The following is a 26,944-nucleotide window of genomic DNA, read 5'->3' on the forward strand; positions in this document are numbered from 1 at the left end:
TCCTCTGGTATTATAACAGCCTTGGCACCAAACACTTTGCATTGGAAATTAGTCACTTACTACAACAGTAGAATGAAAAGGATCTGTATGATTTGGATTTTCTCCAAACCACAATTAAACTTACTAGGGAAAAAAAAAAAAAAGAGAAAGAGAGAAGCAAATTTTCTCCATTAAAAAAAAAGAAAAGAAAAAAAGCCATACATTATTCATTTCTTCCTGTATTGTTCAGCTCCAGGTTTTGTGGATGGGGATTCTGTCTCTGTTCTAAGTTTTATCAATCACAATGCTTTTGATTTACTGCCCTCTTCTGCTTGATTATGTGAGTGCATGCTGCCCAGTGGCTAATTAGTCTCAATTAGTCCTCACTGGATAATAACATTTCCCAATAACTAGTGAGAAAGAAAATAGCTTTATACAGGAAGAAAGAAGCCGGGGGGTGGGGGGGGAGGGAAAATCAATTAATCACATTATGGGAAGGTGATCAGTGAATCTCCACAGACATCAGTAATTTAATTTCATTACAGAAAGGAAAAGAGGAAATGTGATCTTGGTAGGTATTACTGTCTCTCCTCTTCCACTTATTCTCTATATTTTCTCCTTTAATTTAATTGGTTTGCATACTGCAGTCAAAGCTGAACTGAGAAGACAGAGTACAGGCAGCCAGGCTTCCTGAGATGAAGCACAGACCCTATAGCAATGCATAACTTGTCCCAAAGGACAAGCAGAACTCATGCAGCTCTTTTGGAACATCATTATGTCATAAAGGTTTATAACTATACAAGGCAGATTTTTCTAGGTAATTAAGAGGCAATGAATCTGCACATAAAGCTGATGCAAATAATTAGCAGACCGCATGAGGAAGAGTCTTCTATTTCTTGGAAGCTTCTCATTTGTTTGTTATAGAAGAGCTGCTGAAAGTTATTCACAAGCAGCCTCTCAGAGCTTGCTGAAGCCACCATTTGAGTTTGGTAAAACATCACAAGGAGGTGGAGAACATTAGCAGATATCTAAACAACTAAGCAAATCATCCTATTTCAACAACTTGTGTAATTACCTGTGGTTCAAGAAAATGGCAGGAACAACTCCAGCACAGAAATCTCCAGCTTTGGCCCTTCTTCCCATCCCAATAAAGTTGGAGGAGGCAGCATCTCCTGCAGCATCCCAAACAAAGAGGTAAAGACCCGAATGCAGGTTCCCATGAGGTTGGATGCCTGGCACTCTGAGATGGACTTTACCTTCCATCTTCTGCAGCAGGTGAGCAGGGCAAAACAAAAATATACAGCCTAGGAAGACTTGCTAAAGTGGCACCAGGGACGGCATGCTGTGTGAATGAGCTAATCCATGGCCAGCAGACCAAGTGACACTAGCCCTCTGTCCTTTCACACAAAGTGCTCTCTGTCCCTGCACATCTCCCCACACCCCATACACGCCTGTGCTCTCTGAGTCTTCCTCCTGTGGTGCTGCTGGCTCAGTCTTCAACCCTCTAACCACCAGCAAAAAGGAAACAGCCTCTGCAGTAGCCAATTATGGGCCCCCCAATGGTACTCAGCTGCATCATATATGTGCATTTGCTCATCAGCTGGCAAACAGTAAAATAAACTACTGATGTCCTCAGTCATCACCCAGCTGGTAGGAACTTAATGTCCTTCCCAGCTCTCTGGTAAAATAGAAGTTGGCTACTTGGCTCAGAATTTACACGGGAGAGTAGAGAAGAGAAACAAACAGGTGGGGAAGAAAAACCACAGCCTCAGTTCTTGGTTTGGGTTCTTTGGTGTTTTGTGGATTGATTTTCTTCCAGAAAAACAGAGGAAAAATAGTCTTTTGTTACATCCTCAAAGCTTGCTGTACAGACACAAGAAATCTTAGTCAAAATATTTCATTCTTAGGTTTTCCAAATTTTGAGTACCAACGTGCAGTTGGAATGATCTCTGTAAGTAATTGCCTCAAGCTTTTAAGAAGCAAAGGAAAATAAATTTGAAATTCTATACTAACATCAACACAGGCAAAAAGTAAAAGTGGAGCTATCAGATGGACTTCACCTGTCTCCAGCAATTGCTCCTAGCAGCAACAGGCTGTCATCCTTCAGGAGGACTAGGGCTAGAGGGATGCTTTCCCAGCTGGTTTCAGAGATGCTGACTGCAGAGGAGCAATTTGCTGCTTGAAGACATTCAGGAATCTCAAGTTCTGCTCAGAGTTTTGAAGAGTATTTTCAGGAGCAAACCTTTCCCCTTTAGCCTTGCATTATGTCTGCTCTCTGCTGTGGTCTTGTTCTCCACAATGACCCTTTCACCCTGTGGTTCACCACAGTCTGTGTGTAGCAACTCAAAAATTCACTTTTCTGGAGGTGAAATATACTCACAAAAAAACATTCACCTGTGTGATAATTTGACTCCATGCTAGCATAACTCATAAGAGTGATCAGTGATGGGCAGGGATCACCTAAACCCTAAAGATCACCTAAAGATAAACCATTTCTGATAAGCAGCAAGGCACTCAGCATGCAGCTATTGGCTATTCATTTTGAAGGGCAGCCCTCTGCAAACAGCAAAATCTCTCTTTTGTTAATCCAGGATAATCAAGTGCTGAAACAGACCATGCTGTGCTACATGGCATTGCAGCTAGAGCTTGTAATATATCCTTAGCTCCTTTGGCTTTCAATAGTAATAATAGTAATACCTTTTTTTTTTTCTCTTCAATTAAAACAATCAATCAAGAGGATCTCTGTCATGAAGCATATGTACCAACGACCCTGGCAGGCTGACATTTATTGAAACTGGGAGGCTGAAAAGCTTTGGAAAGCACACCCTGAGGCTGTACTTCAGTTCTTCAGGCACCTGTTCCCAAGGGCTAATACATTTTGCCATGTACCAGAGCAGTTCCAGAGATAAATGGACATTCAGCAAAGCCAACAGTTTCTGAAACCCTGCTGCCAGCTGCAGAAAGGAGACACAGCTTCTTTCACTGGGACTCGGTGAACATGAGGAAATGGAACATTTAAGAGCATGCATCCATCACAGGGTATTTACTCTACCAGATAAATGAAGATAGACTCTCATCCAACAAAATATCTGTCTAAGACTTTTATTCCAGTAGCTTTGCCTACAAAAATTGCTTTTAGTCACAGTGGCTTTATCCTTTACGCAGAAGGCTGTGGTATGTCTTCTTGAAGCTCAGGAGCCTGGTTTGGCTTCTGCATTATTCCAGTTGCTCCTGGTACAGGAATAAGCACGTATAGAGGCAATAGGCTTGAGGGTTTTGTTGGAACACCGTTGCCATTTGCTTTACAACAGGGGGGAAGGAGCTTTGCTTTGTGCCGTGGGTAGGAATGTAACACTGCAATTTCCTTGTCAACACTTTTCCAAAGTTCTGCTTGAAGAGAAGGCAGTCAGATACACCTTGGGATTCACACCTCCCATACCAATGTGTATAATATGCCTTATCTGGCCCCAGTTTGGAATGATCATCATTCTGTGATGGCAGTTGTGGGTCTCAGTTTTGTAGTAGATGCAGAGCCATGCACAGAGCACAAGGGAGGGCTAGAGAACAGTGTCATACCAACCCATTGTTCACTGTAGATGTTGTCCTCATTAAGATAATACTAAGGAGAGATGATTATTTAGCCATTCTGTTCTTTATTACCCCCTAAGAATCCTCATCCTCAATCCTGCACCTACGGCACAGCCTTCCAGCAGGATTTTGCTGGCCGCTTGCAAGTGCTCTGAGCTTTGCCATAGCCTAAATTGCTCATGATTTATACAGGAGTGTTCTCTCAAACCTCCATGCTGTTCCACCACCACTGCATGCCACTGCTAAGACAGAACAACACAGAGGGACTACAGCAGGCTAAGGTGTGGTAGGAACGGGGCCCAGCACCCCCAAGGTAGGAGCCACCACTTGGATCAATGATGGTAACTTCAGCTGGTGTTACTTGGATTTTCATGCTACAAAGTACTTATTGCTACTACTTCCATGCAGGTTTTCTTCTCAAAGCAGGAGCCTTAAAAATGTTTGCTCCTGTGCAAGGAAGGGTAGCATCTAGAATGTTTATGCAAGGGGAAAAGTAGATCTCACACAGCCGAATGTCCTGTGCTTAGAATTGCAAACCCAAACTTGGCAGCAGACAAAGCTGCTATGTTCCCTGCAGCCCAATTTAACAATGCTAATAGGTGATTTGTATAAGATTTTAACTCAGTTAAAACCTTTCACTTATATTTTAGCCTGGAATGTCACAATGGTATAACTCTGCACCACAGTTTGAACCAAAAGTAAGAAGTCAATGTACATAAGACAACAAAGATCTAGATGGGAGTTCAGCCGACATGGTTTCAGTTAAGTCTACTGCTTCCCTTAGCAGGGATTAGTTATTACATGCTGGAAGTGCTCTGACAGTTATCACTGGATGCTACTTTCTAAAGCAGAGATGTTAATCACAGAAGCGTCTCTCTAACCACCTCAAATCGTATTAGGTTGTCTGTTGCAGCGCTGAATACTGGTCCTAATGAGCAGTGTGTGGTATGACAAACTGCACAATATCCTTTATGTCTCCAGGGAAGAGGATGAGGTTTCACACAGGAATCAGCTGGTTGATTGCCACAAATATTGCCATTAAACTTTTCAAAGGCTTCAGCGCTGCTTACTAGGAAAAAAGAAAAAACAAAGAAAGAAAGAATCTGGTTGAGAGGCAACAACAACAAATGATGTTTAGCAACAGAGTTGATTCATCAACTCTTTTTCTTTGCAAACATTCCAAGCACACTGTACACTTGACTGCAGGTTATCAGCTCAGGGAATGACAGCATATAACCACTACTGCTGTGTAAATCATACTGAGCTGATGGCTGGTGAAAACTCACTCTGCTGCCACCAGCAAAGCTCAGTTTCAAGGAATCCTTCCTCTTCAGCCCTGTTGCTCAGGTATGAATGAATTCCCCTGCATGCTGGACACATTCCACTAAGCCTTACTTCTACAAATAGTTACTTGCTTAACTTTAAGCACAAGGTAAACCAATTGTCTTTGCTGAGATTACTGATCTAAGTAGCTTCATAGTGGTGTGAATCTGGGGCCAACAGCCACAAGCAGCAGAAGTGCTGTACTCTGGAAGGAAAGGTGAACAGTTGGATATTCTTGCTCAGGTGTGCTCTTAGCATCAATTTGAGGCTTCATCTGAGGATTTCATGCATTATTACTACTTTAATCCCTTCACTGAGTAATTATTGGGGTATTTTAAAGTGAACTGGATTACTGCTTTGATTCTCACATCAACGTGCTTTTTTTTTTTCCCTCTTCTGTTAATTGCCCCCCAAATATTATTTGCTTTAAAACAAACTGAAAGTTAAGTTCTGTACCCTCAAGCGTTTACAATCAAAACATACACTATAAATAAATAAATAAATAAATAAATAAATAAATAAATAAATAAATAGTTCTTCCCTAACATTGTGGCTCCTGACTTGTAAATGGGAAAAAAAAGGAGTCAGCCTAGCTTTCAACCCAGCAGCAATCTTCCAGCACTAAGTAGTAAAATGTTTTATAGACATTTAGTGGTTTGGGTTTTTTTCCCCCAATGTGATTGAATCAGAATGTAGTAACAGGCACTTTTTGTAAACTTATGATGCTACAGTCATAAAAATACTTTTTGGTTTGGTTTGGCTTGCTTTGGTTTGGGGCTGGGGGGGAGGTAGTCACCCAGCGTGACAACTGATACAGAAAATTTTGCTCCCTAGCCTCTAAGAGATGCCAGCAATGGTTCCCAAACCATAAGAAGTACTTTGGTTAAGTTCTTTTTTGGCAGTATACTTGTTGGGAGCAGAAAGCAATGTTCTCCACCAGAGTGCATGTGCAGACACACTGCATCCTGCAGTTGTCACTAACTGACTAACAAAGGAAGGTGAAGAGTGGGAAACCACAGGCTACAATTGTACTCTGTACCTTTAGGGTTCCTTAGCAGCTTCTTCAGGTGTCTTGTCCTCCACAGAAACTGAAAATGGAGACAAAACACCAATGAGAAATATTGGATACAATTTACTCAGTGACAAATAGTTAAGCAAGTTGTTTCCTTTGGTCCAAAGGACCCAAAGATTCACAGATTGCACTGGGTTGGAAGGGACCCTCAAAGGTCACCTTGTCCAACCCTTCTGCAGTCAGCAGGGACACCTCCAGCTAAATCAGACTGGCCAGGGCCACATCAAGTCTGATCTTGAATGTCTCCAGAGATGGAGCCTCAACCACATCCCTGGGCAACCTGTTCCAGATCCAAAGGTCCAAGGGATACAATTTACAAAGCCATATTAGGTACAGACATTTTAACTGTTAGCTTTTAAATTCTAATTGGAGAAGAGTTTAGAGGCCAAACTTCTAAACTCCTTTGAAAATCTCCTCAGTGATGAATTCAAGACACATTTTTCTTTGCATTCATTTATATTGTTCAACTTCAATGGCAATAAAAGACAGTTTATAGCTGCAGGGAAACACTGTGAGGTTTATAAATGTCACAGGCTCTATAGTTTTCCTTACAGCAAAGTAATTTAAGAAAACCTTTCCAATTAAGTCAGATGTAAAGAAAAGTAAAAGAAAAAAAAGAAAAAGAAAAAGAAAAAGAAAAAGAAAAAGAAAAAGAAAAAGAAAAAGAAAAAGAAAAAGAAAAAGAAAAAGAAAAAGAAAAATAAAAAGAAAAAGAAAAAGAAAAAGAAAAAAGAAAAATGAAAAGGAAAAAGGAAAAGGAAAAAGGGAAAAGAAAAAGAAAAAGAAAAAGAAAAAGAAAAAGAAAAAGAAAAAGAAAAAGAAAAAGAAAAAGAAAAAGAAAAAGAAAAAGAAAAAGAAAAAGAAAAAGAAAAAGAAAAAGAAAAAGAAAAAGAAAAAGAAAAAGAAAAAGGAAAAAGAAAAAGTAAAAGAAAAAGAAAAAGAAAAAGAGAAAAAGAAAAAGAAAAAGGAAAAAGAAAAAGAAAAAGGAAAAAGGAAAAGAAAAAGAAAAAAAAGAAAAAGAAAAAGAAAAAGAAAAAGAAAAAGAAAAAGAAAAAGAAAAAGAAAAAGAAAAAGAAAAAGAAAAAGAAAAAGAAAAAGAAAAAGAAAAAGAAAAAGAAAAAGAAAAAGAAAAAGAAAAAGAAAGAAAAAGAAAAAGAAAAAGAGAAAAAGAAAGAAGTGTGTTACATCTCATGCAGCACAAAGGAGAATGTGTTGTTTTTCATGAACTTTCCATCTAGCCACTTAGCAGAGCTGAAGAAAAACATCTCCCCCACCCCCAGCATCCAACTTAGCAAGACATATTTCTACTGCATGGCACAGAATTTCAAAATGCCATTTTCTGCTGAGATGCCAAGCACAGTTTCTGCTAGCAGCCACACTGCATCACTGGAGTCCTGTGTGTTCTTGCAGCTAGAGCAGTGCAAACAGCCATCAGTGCTTTCCAGAGACAGAACATTTCAGAGCCATTCAGCTGTACTCCTGCACCTTCTGAAGTTTGCCTTGACTCCTCAGCATCGACCTCCTCGCTCCTTGAGGATGTGTCAGAAATCTCTTCAGCTGCTGCTGCTGCTGCTCCTTCCTTGTCTAAGTTTTCCTCGTGGGCAGAAGAAGCTGCAACATCCAAGATTTCACTCACAGTTTCTAGGAAGCAAATTAGAGAGATAATTGTCTTGGCTTTCCATTCAGCAAAAACGAGGGTGAGCAGTTAAGGCTCACAAAGCATGAAGTACCTGCCTGACATACACATGGGAAGTAACTGAAGGCAGCAGGATCCATCAGATGATTAAATTTTATCATGCAAATAAAAGTTTGCCAGTGGAACTGCAGGGAAACTCTGACTCTGGGGCAGGAAACTATGAACATGAGCTATTTGCATGTCTTTAGACAGAGGGAATTCTCTGACATGTATATTCTCTTGCAGGTACCCTCATTTTATTTTCTAACTTCTGTCCAACTATTAATGATGTGCAAAATACTAATGGTGAGGTTTCCATGGGAGTAATCCTAGTCTGATCAGCAGACACTAGGGCAAACACACAGTAGGACATCACATAGACACTCCCCATAATCTTGCAAAGATGTCAGGTAGCTTTAAGGTAGAAATACCCTAACACTGGGCTGAAGGTTCAGGCTAGGATGCCAGTGTAGCATAGTATCACAGTGTCACAGTACATTAGAGGTTGGAAGGGACCTCCAGAGATCATCAGGTCCAACCTCCCTGCCAGAGCAGGGTCACTTAGAGTAGTCTGCACAGGAATGCATCCAGGTGGGGTTGGAAAGGCTCCAGAGAAGGAGACTCCACAACACCCCCGGGCAGCCTGTTCCAGGGCTCTGTCACCCTCACAGTAAAGAAGTTTCTCCTCATGCTGAAGTGAAATCTTCCATATTCAAGCTTGAACCTGTTGTTTCTTGTCTTACTAGTGCACACCCCCAAAAAGAGCCTGGCCCCCTCCACTTGGCACCCACCCCTCAGATATTTATACACATTGATCAGATCCCCTCTCACTCTTCTCAAGAATAAACAGCCCCAGGGATCTCAGTCTCTCTTCATAGGGGAGATGCTCAAGTCCCCTAATCATCCTCGTGAAAAGTGGCTCATTAGCATGATTGCCAACGAGCCATTTGTCAATGCTCCTTAAGGACAAAGCAATCTCTCTGTATGAGAAGTCTGTAACAGGTAATAGAGATAGACCCTGCAGGGAGACCAAGCACATCAGCCAGCAGTTCCATGTTAAACTTTACTTAATTCTCTCTTACCATGTTCTTCTAAACCTTCCTAGGGGACGTCTCCATCGTCACACACCTCAGATGCTCACAGAGTAAGGTTTGCAGGGACTTGGTTGTTACAAATTGTGCCCTGTGCTAAGCCACATGTGTATTAAATACAGCTAATTAAACAGTGCCATCCAAACTTCAACCAATGCATTAACCAGGAGTTTTGTAGACCTAGCACCCCACTCCTTCTTCCAAATATCAGCTTGCAGCTATTATCAGCTATTAGATGCAGCATATTCTGAACATCCACTACTTCACTTCATTTTGCTGACTGCTTGACTGAATTTTGAGGAAGCAACAGGAAAACAAAATGCAGGAATTGGGACCTTTGTCTTTACAGGGGACAGCTAAGCAATAAAAATAGTACATTTGAAATTGAGAACATTAACTCTTTTATAGCTAGCACCACTTGATGTAATGCAACATATTTGCTATGGTAACAAGCTGCTGGTTTTCAGTCTGTGACATCAAATACTCAGTTTATATTACCAAAAACTGTGCTCTCTGGCTTATAGTGTTTAATTTTGCTAATTTTTCTTTATTTCTTGTGATACTTCAGTGTCCTAGGTTCTTTTGCACCAAGAAGAGTAGATCAGTAAGCAGGCAGAGGGACCAGCATGGGTTTTCCTGCTTTTTAACAAAGCCTCATTTCCTCTGAATGGAAATTGTGTACCTGCCTTGAAAACAAACATTAACAGTTATACCACTTGTACTGAATGCTTTGTCTCTGGTCTGAAGGATTCTTCCTGGCTATCAGAAAGGCAACCAACTGCAACAAAAGATGTTGTCCATCCAGGTCTCTACAGAGTAGCTCCAGTCCCTAAAACACAAAGGGCCCTGCTCTATTTCTGAACATCTGTGTCTCTACAAAGGAGTTAACTGTCCTTGGCTACTGCAGAAAACTTCAAATGGCTTTCCCATCCCTTCCTTGAGTACTGGAGTTTGGTAGAAGCCACCTTTCTGGGTGACCCAGCTGAAGTGCTCTTTCCAGGAAGAGAAAGGTGGAAGGAGCTGGTGGTCCAAGCATGCTTCCTCACAGCAGCACCTGACATGGCAGCTTGCAGCAGGTCATTATCAAACTAATCACATTTACAGACATTAGGCAAGTGGTTAGGCTCTGCATGTGGCACCATCAGCTGTCCTGAAAGGAATTTTAACACACCCATGTGATGGTTTTAAGGCTGTCTTTTTAATTTTTCTTCACAAAGTTCGAGCAGAGAAAGTGAAAGAATGTAAACAAAACACTATTGGGTGTAAGAAAGCAAAATAATGATTATTCTAAATACTTCCATTGGACAGAGAGAAATGTTTAAGGACCACTACTCAAAACAAAGTGTCTCAGCCTCAGCTTGCTCAGCTTCTGTCTGCCTGCTTCTTATTTTCTGGCTGAAGATAACACACTGACCTTGACAAGCTAAGTCTAACAGCCTCTCTGTTTCTTGACTCTGCCTTCTGCCAGGGGGACCTGGGGGGAGAGGCCTCTTGGGGGAAGCAAAGGGGGCTTGGTTGTGCTTTTCTGTTGATTGTAGATATTTGTAAATGTTGTGAGTAGTGTATATTTGTACATACTCATTGCATTTCATCATAGATTGTAGTTTTGCTTGTAAATATGGCTTTCTTTTGCTTCCAGACTGAGCTAGCCTGGTTATTGTCAGTGTGGGAGGGGGATTTCAGCTCTCACACTGTTACAACCCAGGACTCTGAGGACAAATGCCCTCAGGCCAGTCAGACCCCCTCCCCCCGACATATTTCCACTATACAACCAGCAGTGCATAACCTCTTTGGACTCTCCATTGCTTTACAGGTAACACTGAACCCTAACAACAATATCCCCTGCTGCTGCCCAGGCACTCCTGAGTGGTCTTTTGCTCCTCTGCTTTATGAGTCAACCACCAGGTAACTGTGTTGAGAAGAAATACATCCTTCCAAAGTGCACACACAGCAGCAGAGCATGACTGGGCAAGCACCAGCAGCACATTACCTATGCACCAAACAGGACAGCAAACCATTTATGTTATGCAAACACATCTGGTTTGAGTTGAGTAAATACAGAAGAGGAAATTGGTTTTAGGGACAAAAGGAAATTGAAGGTTTGTTTGTAAATGTCGTGTTTTTTTTTTTTTTTTCCCTTTTACTTTAAATAAGGCAGCAGCGTTAGGAAGCTTCAAGCAGTTTATTGCTATGAGATCCAGCATTTAGTTCCACCTAGACAGGTAATTTTTAGGGAACCATTCCAGTCATGTAGGTGAGAAAAAACAAACAAACAAACAAAAAACAGGAGGAGAGAAAAGAGAGGGAGAGAGGAGAAAAGGAGAGAGGAGAGAGAAAGAGAGGGAGAGAGGGATAGAGGGAGAAAGGAAGAGAAAAGAGAGGAGAGAGACAAGAGAGGAGAGAGAAAAGAGGAGAGAGATGAGATGAGAGAAAAGAGTGGAGAGAGAAAAGAAAGGAGAAAAGAGAGGAGAGATAAGAGAGAAGAGGACAGAGAAGAGAGAAGAGAGGGGAGAGAGAAAAGAAAGGAGAGATAAGAAAGAAGAGAGAAAAGAGAGGAGAAAAGAGAGGAGAGATAAGAGAGAAGAGAGGAAAGAAAAGAGGGCAGAGAAGAGAGAAAAGAGAGGAGAGAGAAGAGGAAAAGACGAGGAAAAAAAGAGAAAAAAGAAAAGAGAAAAAAAGAAAAGAACCTGCTGCTTTCTGTACAAAAGTTATTCCTGCAGTCTTTAAAGACACACTTTTCACTCTTACAAGGGCTGCAGCTGCACTGAGAGCACAGGACTCTACGTTTCTGTGCATTCACAGTAGGACAGAAACCAGTCCAGATCCAGGGAGCTTCAGCATCCTCATGATGGGCAGTTGAATTGTTTGAATATCAGTGAGCTCAGCATTCCCCCTGCAGAACAAAGCATTGTGATACACAGGGACTTGCATGCCCTGTGTGACTGACTCATCGTCTCTCCAGTTAATAACAAAAATAATATTCTCCCCCCAACAGACTTTTTTTTCCCTGCTAATATTAAAAAACCACAACACAAAGCCCCACACACATGGATTGACTTTCAGAACCCAGATGCTCCTGCTCATATAGCTTCTTCCCCCAAAGCTTTGAAGCATTTAAGCTTTCCAACTTTCCTAGAGGAGTTTTTATGTGGAATCAGCCTGGACTTCTGCCTGGGACACAAAGCTCTAGTCCAAAATTAAACCACCTCCCACTGGCAGTGGTTTCCTACCACCTGGGAAGCAGTCATGCTGTAGGGTGATCTAGAAGCAGGCAGGAGAAAGGGAGGTATGGAGAGAATTGAGCTGGCACTGGCAGTGGTAAGTGGAATCTGAAATTCGCCAAGAATTAGGTTCTTGCAGGAATGTTTGTAGAAGACACTGCTGCTGACAGCATTTCTACAGGGCACATACTGCCAGGCTTTAGTGCTCAGTGTTCATAAAGCTGGGTTTTCCAAGCTGGGTTTCATACCACACACCACGTGTGAGAGCTGCCAAAGCAAACCACCAGCTGTCTGGTACACAGGGATTATTTCATGTCAGCTTTCACTGACCACAGCTCCTGAAGAAAGCAGTAGGATGTATGAGATCAAGGAGGAGAAGAAACAAATAGCTGAGTGTACATGTCCACAGTCATGTCAGCATTGCCAAGTTGAGAGTGAGTTCTGCTCCTCCACCTAAACAAGCTTGGAGCTCTGGGAGCAAAGCACCTTCCTTTGTAACAACTCTGAGAGGTTTCTTTAGTGCTGATTCAAATTACTGCTTTAAAGCTTAGAGCAGCGCATCAAATACAAAAAAAAAACCAACAACAACAACAACAACAAATCATCCATGTTAATGTGAAGGTTAGGTCTTCACACTTCCACTGAAGGAGCAGCTAATTAGCAAATAATTGCTAAAAAAAAAAATATGTCTCATACATATAGAAGGAAATGATTGTGAGAAGGAAATGATTCTAAGAAGGAAATGATTCTAAGAAGCAAAGAACTGCTTTGCTCATACAGGTGAAGCACTTGACCCTGTGAAAGAAATACATCTTTCTCTTAAGGTGTAAAAACAGAGGCAGGATTAAAACCAGGGAAAGGTGTAAAAACAGAGCAGCCTTAAAAGAAGGAGCTGTCCAAATGTTATATAAAGCATGAGGGCACTTGTGGAATTCAGACTTTCACTTCTACAGCAAAGGTTTTGCCACCTTTGAGCAGTCAGCTCAGCCCTGCTTGGAAACCCTCTCCTTGCTCACAGTGCTTGTGTTGAAATGTATTATTTTTAGTATCTCTTTATACCAATGTATAGATGATTAACACATACAGCCTGTAGGTATAATTAAACTAACTTCCAGATTATAGTTTTACATCTCACTGGACTTTAAGCTCTTACTTTGTATTTTTAAGTGGCTTTTCAAGTATGTTTTCCTTGCTTACAATACATAGGAGAAGAAAATGAAAGCTATATTCCATGTTCTCCTGGCTCAGGAGAGATGAGGGTTTCCCTCCCACCACCCCAGGATGGACGTTTCATAGTAAGATCATACAAGATAACCACAGCCTTCTCAGGGGTACAGCCTCTATTTCTTCTCCCTCCCCCCCAGTTTTGCATTTCCCTACTAATATATTTAGAACTATCCTATTTTGAGCCTAATCCTAATCCTTTGATTCATTTTAAAAGTGCTATGTCCAGTTGGAAATGGACAACAAAAAAATCTGCATAGGCACAAGTTTCCTGCAGTTTTTCAAGTTAAAAATACACTTTTTTTTTTTTTTTGGAGTGAAGCAGTTCACTTAAAGAAGCATCCTTCATATCACTAATTATTTCTTTGGAGTAGTCAGGATGGGGCTGGTATCCATAATGCAGAACATCAGGTCCAATTGCTTTAAAAAAAATATTCTTTGCAGAAGAATTTGGCTTTATTAAGCTAAAATAATACAAGTTAGCCTGCATAATACAAATGGAATCTGCCTGGAATGCAGGAACCAAAGTTGGAGCACAAAAACAAAGCTTTGATATGTCAAGCTGCCTATAACATAACCAATGTCATACACTAATTCCAAAGGGGGGAAAAAAAAAGTCAAATTTAATTGTGGAAACAGAAACAGTATTTAATTTTGGTGGTTTTAGAGAATCACTCATACTAGAATGTGATGCTTTTGTGTAAAGCTTCTCCTCAGTAAGGTCCACTGAGGGTCTCAGCATGTTCCCCCAAAACATTTGAGCAGGCAGAGCTAAAAATTCCCCATTCATTTTCATCATTTAAAGACCTGATAATGGAAACCTGACAGTAGAGTGGAAGTCACTTGAAAAAAAAAAAAAGATCAAATTCTGCCACATCTGAAAAGTGATTCAATGTGTTTGAGAGAGGCTGCAAAACAGAGCACACGAGGTGGAAGTATCCAACCCCCTCAGATCTAACTCTGGGGAGACACAGCAGTAGCAGCAGGAAACTGCAATTCCCTTTAAGGCCAACTTGGCACACATTGGTTCCACCATCAGCCTTAAGGAAAATGGAAAAGTAGTGTGTTCAACAGAGTCTTCTGTTCTAAATCCTGAGGTGGTGGTGACAGCTAAGGTCCCCTTCCTTCCTTCCACCAGAAGCTACCTGCCAGCCCAGGTACAGTTGACTTTGGTTCAGCATCTCCTCCTTTTAGCTTACACAGACTCAAACCACCATCAGCCACACCAGCAGTAGAAAGAGGGGGAAATAATCACCAAGTCAGTTGGGGACAAAACAGGCAAAACTCTGTATATGTGCCTGTAAAGGGAGCAAATGCTTCAGGTTTCATTGGCCTGAATGGTACAAGGAGCTCAGCACACAGGGCTTGCAGATATCCACTGGGAATATCCCAAGCACCAGGAATGGCACTTAGGACTACCTGAAATGCTCTCTCTGCTCGCTGGCATTTTATTCAGTGACCATTTAAGACTAGAACCAGCTGGAATAAGTTATCCATCTCTTTGGAAAGAAAATACATGAAACACTTAAACAGTGGACTTAAGAAGGAAAAAGATCTCCTGGGTGGTTAAGCACAGCCCAACGCCTCTCTCCCACACTGTGAATTCAGTGCTTGAGATTCAGACAGGACAAAAATAAACCTCTGGGCTCTATGTGCTCAAATGAATCAGGGAAGTAACAATTATTTAGAAAAGCACTGATTATTTTTCACTCTGATCAGTTGCTTGAATGCAAAGGACAGGAACTAATGGCTGGGAGCTGCCAAAGCCCACATTGCTCTGAAGACATTGCTCATGGAACTGCCCTGGCCTGACCACTGCATTGCTTGGATGTGGCATGAATGCAGTTTCAGCCTTCCTTACCCTGCAATGCCCACGGGCATCAGGCATTGGGAGTTTTGTAAATGAAACCTGAACCAGAGGCTTAGAGCTCAAGGTCTTTGAGAAAATGATTACCAAAGGCAGGCTGGGATCTCTAATAATCCTGCTCCCATAGAAATATATCACCTCCTCTATATGTACTTGAGATAAGAGTCCATTAGGTCCAGCTGAGAGCCTAAACCATGGTGGTATGAGGCACATTTTGTTAAAAAAAAAAAAAAAAGAAAAAGACTTTTCTTCACTCCATGCAGGAAGAGAAGAAACAAATTAATTCAACCAAACATTCTGCAGGTTGTTTGTGCCTAATGTAGGTCACTAGTTCCTAAGAAAAGCCTCATTAGTTCATACTAATGACCAGAAGACTCACTTCAAGAGAGCTTACTCTACAAAGGATGATTAACAAAAAGACTTAGCTGCTTGTAATGGTCAGATTGAAAGCATAACAGTGCAAACCACATTAACAGTGCAAACCACATTAATCCAGAGTAGTTTATAACACCTCATGTAGTTTCAAGGATGTAGTTTTGTATTCTGCAATAAGGATTTGTAGCAATGAGAACCAATTTGCCTTGTGGGTGGGTGGCTGGTTGGCTGAAACATCTCACCACTGACTGGAATGGATCATGGGGAAAACTGGCATGAGGTAACATAAACAGCAAATAGGAAAATGAGGACTTCTCAGCAAGCTGTGTACACACCAGAGTTGGGTAACTTACCAAGCAAAACCCAAACCCATGCACCCCCATCGCCCTGGGTGGCTTTGTCTGCCTGGCATGGCCAAGCAATCAGTTCAGCAAAAGTCCTGCCCAGAGAGCAGCCACTCCTGTCCAGTGCAGCCCAGATTTGCTTCTCTAGGCTGCAGGCAACTGGCACTGTAATGCCATTTGGGCTTACCATGGAAAGCACTAGCACATTCACCCACTAATCCTCCCCAACCCCAGCTACTCACCCAAACAATGTTTGAAATAACAGTGAAGAGACCACGGCCTTCAATATTTACAGAATTAGGAAGGAATCTACCCTACAGAAGTCCAGGAAAGCACAGTTTGGGGCTAATTGCCTTTGCAAGCCTAGCTGATCATACAGAAAACTCAAGCCTCAAATACCAGAGTTGGAGAAACGTTGCTAGCAGCAATCCATAAAACTGAAAGCCACAGATGCACCAACACTGCCTAATGCAAACAGCAGCTTGCCAGTCTGTGTGGTTTATAGCATTTGTTCTACCTGAAGGAAAATCAATCTTAATTTATGGTCCCCACAGAGTACGCGTAGGAGAACAGCAGGAAGTGTACCTGCATTAGGCAGTAACCAAGAGTGACACTGCAACAGCTCAAGGAAGCAAAAGGTACAGAAAAATAGAATTTAGAGGAAGCTAAAAACTTGGAACTAGATTATCTTTAAGGTCCCTTCCAACCCAATGACTCTACAATATGTATGTACACTGGAGCTGGAGACAAAATGTTCACTGGCACCTTGCACTTCCAAACATTGCAGACAGCCTTGTAGAATAAATGAAACAATTGCATTTCCAACAGCTTGCACCTTCCTCTGCAGAGGTAACATCAAGCTACCAACAAAACTAATAAGAGTTATTGAACCAAGTAATTCTTTTTCAAAGGAAGCCTGCATTTCCTCAGGCAGTTCTGAAAGCCCTCTGAGGAGAGGTTGAGGCAGCTGGGGTTGTTTAGCCTGGAGAAGAGGAGGCTCAGGGGAAACCTTATTGCTCTCTACAACTACCTGAAAGGAGGTTGTAGACAGGGGGGGTTGGTCTCTTCTCCCAGGCAACCAGTGACAGAACAAGAGGACATAGTCTCAAGCTGTGCCAGGGGAAGTTTAGGCTCAAGGTGAGGAGAAAGTTCTTCACAGAGTAATTGTCCATTGGAATGTGCTGCCCAGGGAGGTGATGGAGTCACCATCTCTGGAGGTGTTCAAAAAAAGCTTGGATGTGGCACTTGGAGCCATGGTTTAGTCGTCAGGAGGTGTTAGGTATTAGGTAATAGGTTGGACTTGATGATCTCTGAGGTCTTTCCCAACCTGGTTGATTCTATGAAAGAAAAATCCTTCCCTAGCTCTGTAAAAATGTAGATACACTTTTTTTTCTCCTCTAAAATCCTGACCAAATGGATAAAAGCAAAACTGGGAAGCATTTCCAGAAGGATTTCAGTTATAACTTCAAAAAGAGAAACAAACAACCACAAACAGCTGCTGACTGCAGGTAAACACTGAACAAAGTGGTACAGAAAAACCAAAGAAAATCAAAATACCATCTTCTTATATTTTAAGTATTGTGCCACTGGAAACTGCCTGTTAGGTAGCTGAAAGGAAAGGGATGCTGGATTCAGCCTGGGTGTGTAAGCCCACATGCTGCTTGTTAAACCCTTCATGCAGTCAAGAGCCAGAGCCTCCCATTGATTCCTCAGATCCAAGGAAGCAACCACTTCAGAGGACATGTTGCTCTTCTGCAGATGGGGCCTGCAGGAGAGCAGTCCCTCAAGGCAGGTTAAGGTGACCTGGTAGCAGGAACCTCTGCAGCCTCCCAGGGCAGGACTCAGGTTACAGAGCAGGCACAGTGACTTAGTCCCGGTGGGGACCTCATGTGAACTGCTTATGAGATCCATAGGCTTCACCCTTCCCTTCAGCACACCTGTTGCCAACAGTCATTTACAACAGTCTCCACTGGGGACCGGTGCATGACAGAACTGTTCACCAGCATGGAAGCCTCCAAAGATCATTGAGTCCAACCTTCTGCTAGAGCACGGTCACCTAGAGCAGGTGTCCAATACCAATCTGATGTTTTACTGAATTTTGACATTTTTAGCCTAGTGTATCCTGAAGACTGAGATCATAGCATTTTGGCTGCTTGGTTACACTGAGAGAACAGCTGTGATTATTTAGTGTATCTTAGGAATGGCCACTGAAAGACAGCATTTGGATTATTCCTTAACAAACCCTGAAGAACCAGGTTTAACTGATCATATGACATGCTCACCTTAACAGAAGATCTTAAACAAGAGAAATAGACTAGGGCAGTGAAATGAACTTTTCATTCCATAGACTTACTGTCTGTGGTGCCACAGACAGCATGCTTGTAGAGACACTAATTTAATGAACTTAATTACCTTCTGCCTAACACATGTCAAGGTAATGCCTGAATTAATTTTCACTGCAGGACAAACTCCATTAGGAACGCTGACATTTGTTCTTAATGTTCTGTAGTAAGAGGCAAAGCTTATAGAAGCCACAACACAGACACACACACACAAAACTGACATGGGTAAGTTAACCTTGCACTGCAGCACCTTCTGAACTAGCAGCAACTTCCAAATTAGCAGCAGCTTCCTGCTGTGCTTCCTCCACAGCAGGGGATGCATCAGGAGCCAGCAAGTCGTTCTCCTCTCCAGTTCCTGGGGATACCCCAGAACTCTCATCCTGTGCTGCAGGTCCAGCAGCAGCTACTGCAGCAGCCTCTTCCGTGGCTGTCTCTCCTTCAGTGACTTCATCTGTCTCTTCTTCATCACCTTGTAAGGATTTATTTAATATAATAAAGAGAGTAAAGTGCATGCATGCAACACAAATTCACCAACTACTTCTTACCATCCTCCTCACTTACATTTAAAATGGGAAGCTAAGCCTTGGGAGCAGAATTTACCAAATTAAGAAACCAATACTCAGTCCCCACATATGGTCTAACGTGGCACCACAACAGATGTTTACAAGATGAGGAAACCATATTCTTAATTACCGAGTTTCAGGACTGCTTCAGTGTGGTAAGAAAATAAACTGTGGCTTAAAGCAAGTGCCTGACTGCAAGAGGTGGGAGTGCAGGGTAGGATAAAGATTAAAAAAAAAAAACAAAAACAAAAACAACAAAAAAACCTACACCAAGTGTTGTTCCAAACCCACTCTGCTGAAAGGGCCAGTGATAAAGCACCCATGAGTGTCAGAGGGAGCAGGATTCTTGCCCTGGTTGCACCCAGCAGTGGAAGTACCACACTGGGCATAAGACATTTGCTACCATATTTAAGCTCTTATGGGAGTTGATTACCCACTTAGAAGCACTGCAAGCCAAGACGTACCTTCAGTTTGTGCAGGGCTACTTTAAAGATGGCTAACTTGGCTGGCAATAGCTGCAGTAACATCAAGCCTGGTAGGTGATTAGTTTTCAGGTGGGGTTTGTGCCATCTAGCTCTGTGCTGCCCCAGGTACTCTGCTATCCCTGTTCACTCTGCTATATTGAATGACTGTCAGCCCTGCAAGAGCCATAGCCCTCAGGTAAGGAAGGCAAGGTCTGTGGGGCAGAATTAAACAGGGAGCTCTTAGAGAAACTAAGTTTATGTAAGAAAACAACTTGCTAATTTGAAGCATTCAGCATTCACTTTACTGCAGATACGACCACTTGTTTTCCTTTTTACAGGTCCCAGCTGTCCTTTAAAGTCTTCTCTGCCCTGCTGTGGGTTGGACTCTTTAGATAAAATCTGAAAACCCCCGTGCTTCCCAACCATGCATTGCTTCAAACTCAGTTGAGACAAGCCATCAAAAACAAACAGCACACAGCAACGTGGATGCACAATCACCAAGCAACCATGCAAGCTAACAAAAGGAAGCTGTGTACCATGTGTTCATTGCAAGCTTACCTCTAGAACCAACTCACCCTGTGACAAAACACAACTGGAAATAAAGTCTGTGAGACTGTGTAAAGTAGGTGAGAACAGAAGCAGCTTAAAGAGACATAGTCAGAATTTATTTTATTATCTTTTTTTTTAAATCTGTTTAAAAGCTATAAACAGATCAAATTTAGTTCTTGGTTTTCTGGTGCTTGTGCAAGCCTATCATCTGATGTCCAGGTTTAAATACAAATCTATTCACAGCTCAGTAAAAACCAAAGCTTGGTAGCGTGCAGCCTGATCATGTCCCTTTAAGAGGATGCAGTATTTCAAAACCACTAAAATTGATCACACAAAGAACAGACTAACAGCCAAGCTCAGCATTCAGAACACTTTATTGGACAGTCAAATATAGAGTGCATTCATTCAGAACAGCCAGCTTCTCAATCTCAGAACTGCCTTCTACAAAGCAGATTCAGTAATAAGCTCAATATGGTTTGGCCTTGCAAACACAGGTAGTCCTTTCAAAGTCTCACAAGGAAGGAGTTTTACAATAGAAGGCATAAAGTCATCCCAAGGTAGGCTGCAAGGTAGGCAATGGTGAACGACTGTCCTTTGTTTGTATTTAACTTCCTCAGGTTTGGAAAGAGATTTCCCTTGTATATTAGTCTGGAAAGTGTAAAAGCAGAGTAGAGATTAGAAAGATTGAATCAGCTTGCATCAAGTTAAAAAAGAAAAGTCACTACTACAAAAGAAGGAATTCAGGAACAAGTTTAAAGGAGGCACATAAAACAGAAGACAAAACTCAGCATTTGCTACATAAGCAAGTGGAAAGTTCTGCAAGGCAAACATCATTTCACAGTTCAAATGATGTCCCAGACTTTCTACTGCTATTTCAACTCAGGCTTCTGACAGGGGCTTTTTAAAATCCCTCTCTAAACTTGAAAGTAGCTTTTACTTAAGAAGAGCTACAGAAAATTTGCTGTTAGAGATTTTTTTTTCCCCACATGCCTCATGTAATTTAGTTAACATACCATTAAGTATCATTCCAACCCTCCAGTAAACAAACAAGCCATTTCATTGTTTCTCTGGGTTTGACAACCTTGTTTACCTATGTGCAGTTCTTTTGTAAGAGACATTTGGGCACAAGGGGAGAATTTTCCTCAGGACCAGAAACCTTGAAAATTATTTGTATCAGGAGACTCGATCCCTTGATTAGCAGCTCCCCAGCATTAAATTCTCCCAGCTAAAAAGTTCTTCCCTTACCACAGGGCATGTAGAAAATATGCCATGATTGTGCTGTTTGGCATGCTGCTCTTCTACCCACCACAGTGTTGCCAGCACTGTTTTACAGCTTATCTTAAGCTTGATTTTCTGTGACCCCCAAAAATATATTGGATTGCTCTGAGAGCAGACTTTGTAATCACTCCTATCAGCAGTGCTCACTGTGAAAAAATGTTAAGGACTACCTGAACCTACAGAATGTGTGGGGAAAGAAGCTGCAGGGGCACCTCTAGGAAAAGCAGAACTGTGGGAACAGTCTGTGACAAGATAGACACAAAAACAGAACTATGCAGGGAGCAGGAAAAAAAAGGGGAGGAGGAAAAAAAAGGGGAGGAAGAGAGACATCAGTTCTTCTGAGAAAGCACACAGAGGAATAGTGTGGAAAAGTAAGAACTCTATAGGAAAAGTAAGAACAGAAACCTCTTTTGGGGGGTAGTACAGCTGGGAATGAAGAAGGATTTTTAAAAAGAGCTGATTCAACAGTAGTTTTGTATTGTGAGCTGGAATTAGCTGCTCAGAAGTCCAGCTAAAAGCTCCGGGTATTGGGCATTTACTCAGAAATCCAACACTGAAAACCATACAGGAAACAAGTTTCAACTGTGCTCCCTGGATGGCCTTAAGAAACGTTTTGGACTTCTCACTGTCAATAATTAGGGAAGCAGCAATCATCTGCCATTGGCTGGGGCATTTATCTAAGTTACTAAGCAGCACAAGATTATGGGATGTCTGGAGAGCACCCAAAGTCAGAATTAAGTTACAGAGCACTGAGTGCTCTTAACTCCAGTCTCAGGCACCAGAGGGGTGGCACCAGTGACTCTGTGGGCATCCCACTCAAACATTTTGGTAGACTAGGCTTAAAAGTCAGTACCTTGCAGAGTAAAGTGGGAACACACTGATGTCATTTGAAGTGCCTTGGAAGGTTTGCTTAATGCTTTCATATCTACCACATTCTTCTGATTCTGTCAGTCAGAATGTCAAAGACTGTAATCCTCATTTCTTTCCTGAACAGCAGATGACCAGGTCACTAGCAGAAAATATCTGCTTTGCTCCAGGTTAGGTTTTTTTATTTTAGGGACAATGAAAGATTGCATTAAACTTATGGCCAAATTATCAGCATTTATAAAAAAATAAGTCTAAAAAAAAAATGTATTCCTTCCAGCTGCTTAAAAGAAAGGAAATTAAAGTGTTTTGCCATTTTACATCTTCAAATCTGTGATTTTAAAGCTCTAAAACTAGAGGTTGTATTGTGGAACTTCAAGACAAACAGCTTCAAATTAAATAACTTTAAGATCAGACAATTCAAAGCACATTCTCACATTGCTGGAAAAAAAATTTAAAATTAACTTTGTGCATTTTATTCAAATATATTTGCACACAAAGAATTGATTATTCTGTGGAGGTCAAGATTAGAAAAAATAAGGAACAGCATCAAGTTATATGACTTAAATATATTTATTTATGAAATAAATAGAAATATAAAGATCCTCAAGAAATATTTTTTTTAATTGCTGTTCCTAGCAAGGCCATGCCTGCCAAAGTTCTATCTTTTATGTTAATGCTGTCTAAACACTAATTGATGCAGACAGGGACAACATTCCATTACAAGTATTTGAACTAACATGGTCTAATTATTTAAGCATGAAGAGCTAAGTGAGGATTTGCCATACATTCAGGTGGTGTCTGCTTTTCATTTAATCCCAGATAAAAATAATAAAAAAAAGGATTAAAAAATAAAATTAAATCAAAGTTGTGTGACAAGAAATGGGTCCCATCTACTTTACTTTTTTTTTAATGTAGGTTTTTTTCCTATTGAACTGTGCTCCCTCCTGGCACTTGGCCGGGACCCAAACTGTTGACCAAGAGAAAGGTATTATCTCCTTCCCCCCTGACAAACAAAAGAATAAAAATTATTTTGACAGCATGATGCATCTAGTCAAATTTCATTAAGCTTCCAGGAAAACAAATGCAAGTACTCAACACGCAATTAATGGTTCACACATCAACTCCTTCCATCCCAAGAGACTCCTGCAGGTTGATCACAGAACAGATTCACTGCCTAAACATTAAGCCCCTTCCCAAAATGTGTGAAGAAGCAGCTTTATAACAGAACACTGCACAACCACCTTTGTCTTTACTCCCACTCACAGAGCTCAGGCAAGGACTTGGCCAGGGTTAAGGCCTGATTAGACAATCTAGGAATCTGTTCCAGATCCTCCTGTACCCAGAGAACAAGAGAGAAGAGCTCAACTCACCCCTGGCGTTCCGCCTCTTAGCTCTCTCATGAAGGATATTCATATGTTCGATATAGTTGCTGCGGGATGAACTGACTACTCTGTAGGCCTGAAAGAAAATTACACCTAAACTTATTGCTACATCCCTGCAAAGTTCCAGGCAAAAAAAGAGGGGAGAAAAGGGTTCCTAAGCAAGTGCTACAGCTCACCTCAGAGGCTTATCAAATTATGTTAAGCAAAGGTTAGAAAAAATAAATCTATTTTGCTCTGCTGACATATTTATACACTTCATGTTTCTCCATTGTTAACAAATCTAATACCATGCATCATTCAAAGTGCTGTTTGAGTTAAACAGTGCTTTAAGATTTAAAAAAAAAACCAAACAAACCACAAAACAAACAACTATGATAAAAAGATGACAGCAAGAGATTCTGTTATTCCTCTGGTAGATGCAATCACACAAGTTTGATACTAGGAACGAGCAGAAGCTACTCACCATTCAAGAGGATTATTTTGTGGGAGGGGGAAAAACGTACATCCCCAGGATGTGCTAGTCACTATCTCATTTCTTGTCATTATCACAAATCTCTTCCACTCTTGGGAGTGGAAGGAAGCTATGAAATGGAGGCTTTGGAGATGTGAAGCACAGTCTGATGTATTCAGACGCAGGGAAAAGAATGATCACCATAAAGCTTGACAAAAGCAGACGTTTACAAAACTTTAACAATTTTTTTCCAAGTAGTATTCTTATCATAAACAAGGTTCATAATCTTCCCCTTGCAGCTTCAGAGAGCTTACTTCCTATCTGTCTTGCCCACTTTGAGATACTCTTAATGTTTGTAGTTGACAAGAAGAGGCAAGGGGTTAGAGGCAGCAGGTGCCTTACTCCATCTTTGGATGCATTAATTTTGCATAGTTTTAGGCATGTTTTCCACTAAGAATGACAACAGCACTAGACATCAGAGTAACAGCAACACAGGCAAGCACCAGGCATTCAGTTTCTTTAGCTCTCTTGAACAGAGTTTTAAGTTAGACTGTGTTTGCATGCTGCCACATTCATGTTCTGTTGACTGTGTCTTGTTCCTATCCTTTAACCCAGAACACACCTTATACCATGCCCACTCAGAAAGCACAAACAACTCCATTCCCAAACACTTACATAAAATAAGCCACCAAAAGCAGCGACACCAGCAAGGAGATAGTAAATCATGTTCTCTCCAGAAGAGCCAGGAACGCTCCCAGATGACATCTGGCGAAGAGGTGCTACAAAAACCATTGTTGAAATTGATGTAAAGTGCTGCTAAAATACCACCACAAAACAGAATGAAGGAACCTGAACTCTGTATGGGTAAGGATGGTTTAAAAAGATGTCACAAAAAATAGAGGTACAGCTTAGTGATGTTTAGGACAAGTGAGCAACACAGGGTGCGGTGCTTAACTGAAGGAGCTGAGCTCTCCCTAAGAGTGTTAAGATTTTCTGGGAACTATGCTCTCTGCCTAGCAACATCCAAATATTGGATGTAGCCTATATTGAATAAGGAACTACCTAAGGAACATAAAACCCCCAAGAAGGACTGTAAAAATGTTCCTGCCTAAGGAATGTGCAAGAATTAATCTCTCCTTATTCAATCTTGCTGCAGTTATGATCAGCAGATGGAGCAGATCTTCAGTTTAATAATTAAGAACTTTTAAGGAAAAAGCATTTCCTTTGGACTCACATTCTTCTGTTCTTAAATGGGCTGCTACTACTTAGATACATATCCATAACTCAGGAATTGATCGGCAGGGCAGGCAGGAAGGATTACACTATTTTAGCCCTGATCAATTACATATTCACTAGAACAGGAGGGTTATTTTTATTCACTATTTCTGTAGCTTCAGTGCTTGCTACAGGCATGGATTCTTCTGTACATCTCAAAAAGAGATCCACGAATAAGACCCACGACCATCATTGTGTTCAGCAGCAAAGCTTTCAGCTGAATTTGATGGCTTCATCCCAAATGAGAAACACCTTAAGGGAAGGGTGCTCGCTGAATATTAAAATGGCTTTGAGCATTTCAATCGGTAGCTGCAAAAATAGTCTCAATCTCAAAATGTTGCCATCGGGTGCCGGATTATGTTCAGCATCATCTGTCTCATGACACACTTTTCAGATCCCTCCTCAATAATCGAGCATCCTAATGGATCTTCTTACATTCGAATCCACATTCCGCAGTAGTTCCGCATTAATGCCGCCTTCTCAAACGCTGCACTAATATTACAGGTCGGAGGGTGCTCATGGGGCCTGCAATCATTCAGCACAGCCTCAAGATTTTTTTTTTTTTTTTTTTTTGCTACTGGTTACACAATTCCTGATGCGCCAAAAGCCATGGCCGCGCACACCGGGCTGATTCACGCTGCCCCCGGCGCTGAGCAAGCCACTGCTTTGACCGCCCACTTCAGGGGGCTTTCCCCTCTCTACAATTTTTTTCTTGCGGGGTGGCAGTGAAGATAAGGGCGGTCCCCTCGCTGCGGAAACGGGGGTTACACCTGCCCGCCACCGAGCCGCTTATTCCATGGGTAAAAGGTCGGGAGGGGGTGGCGGAGCATGGCCCCACCCGCAGCCGCTGCTCCCAAGGACAAGACGGCCCGCGGAACGCGATCCCGCCCGGCGCGGGCTGGGGCTCCTCGACGGAACGCGGCGGCGGTTTGAAGGCAGCCGGTCCCCGGCGGGGCTGATGAAGCAGCGTTCTCGGCCCCTCCCGCCCCGCACGCCGCGGGAGCCGCAGCCGAGCGCTATCACCGGCCGCACCGTGCAACCCCCGCGACCTTCGCGTGTCCTCCCCCCGCCGCGGGGAGACACGGCGGCGCGTCACCGTCACCCTCCCTGTCCCGTCCCGTCCCGTCCCGCCCCGCGCGTCCGTCCCCCCCTCCCCGCCTCGCACTGTCCCGTTGACCTCTACCCGGCACCGGGTCTAGCTCCGAGGCGGCCCCCGCGTACCACGCTGCTTGAGGCGGCTGGCAGCAGAGGGGGCCCTGCTTAGGCGGGAGGCCAGCACCTGCGAGGCGGCCCTGCAGAAGTACATAGCGGCGGCGGTGGAAGCTGGGGAGCGGAGCTGGCACGCCGGGCTGCCTGACAGCACGAAGCGGCGCCGGAGACAGAAGACACCGATCCTCCGCCCCTCTCCCCTGCGGGGCGGGACCGGCGCAGCCCCGCCCCCGGGCCATGTGCCGGCGCACCTGGGCGCGCTGCCGGCAGGGGACAAGGGTAACCCGGCAGCGGCGTACCGAGGTTCCCCTGCCGTGGAAAGGAGACCCGTAACGCAGGGGTCATACCAGGTACCGCTACTTAAACGTTAGCCAGGGAAATAGAGCCAGCGGGGCTCGCTACTCAGGCTGGCGTAACAGGAATTACTGAAACTCCACAGACCCAGAACATGCTGAAAGACACCAGGGACTTCATTTACCAAGAATGAGAGGGGAAAGATAGTGTAGAACATACTACTGATTTACTCAGAGTACTAAGAGTGTTCCTTCACCAAATATTTCTAGGAAAGTATCAGGAGAAATCAGCTAAGCCTACAGCAAGGGCACTGGGGTTAAACATCAGGACAAAGGATTTCAGCGTTGCGAGTAAAGTGTGTTGGAAGGAAATCACTGCTATGGGATCACAATAGCTGTTGAAATCATGTATGTACTTCCCCTTCACACATTGACACTCACCTCTTTATTTGTCCCTTCCCTACCCATAGCTTCAATATTCCCCCACTGTTTAATGCTGCATCTCATTTTTC

At 42.5% G+C, this 26,944-nt stretch overlaps 1 protein-coding gene across 1 annotated transcript; it reads right to left on the reverse strand.

Annotated features, from left to right (window-relative positions):
• Positions 1-4,567: 4,567 nt before the first annotated feature.
• Positions 4,568-26,293, reverse strand: MGARP (mitochondria localized glutamic acid rich protein). Its single transcript, XM_054392381.1, has 7 exons — positions 26,152-26,293; positions 24,331-24,434; positions 23,193-23,280; positions 18,337-18,570; positions 7,427-7,603; positions 5,930-5,978; positions 4,568-4,636 (listed from the first exon to the last, which is right to left on the reverse strand). Exons 1-6 carry the CDS (start codon positions 26,234-26,236, stop codon positions 5,932-5,934), a joined length of 735 nt encoding a protein of 244 aa, XP_054248356.1. The 5' UTR covers positions 26,237-26,293; the 3' UTR covers positions 4,568-4,636; positions 5,930-5,931.
• Positions 26,294-26,944: the final 651 nt, after the last annotated feature.

The sequence above is a fragment of the Indicator indicator genome, chromosome 25, assembly GCF_027791375.1.
Source record: "Indicator indicator isolate 239-I01 chromosome 25, UM_Iind_1.1, whole genome shotgun sequence".
Classification (NCBI taxonomy): Eukaryota; Metazoa; Chordata; class Aves; order Piciformes; family Indicatoridae; genus Indicator; species Indicator indicator.

What these genes read in the sequence shown, in the direction of transcription:
- MGARP (XM_054392381.1), bottom strand. Translation starts at nt 26,236, where the DNA reads ATGTACTTCTGCAGGGCCGCCTCGCAGGTGCTGGCCTCCCGCCTAAGC. An exon ending in CTTTTGGTGGCTTATTTTAT is followed by an intron (nt 23,281 to 24,330) that starts GTAAGTGTTTGG and finishes ATTTTCTTTCAG; the next exon opens with GCCTACAGAGTAGTCAGTTC. An exon ending in TGCAGGAGTACAGCTGAATG is followed by an intron (nt 5,979 to 7,426) that starts GCTCTGAAATGT and finishes CTCCATTTTCAG; the next exon opens with TTTCTGTGGAGGACAAGACA.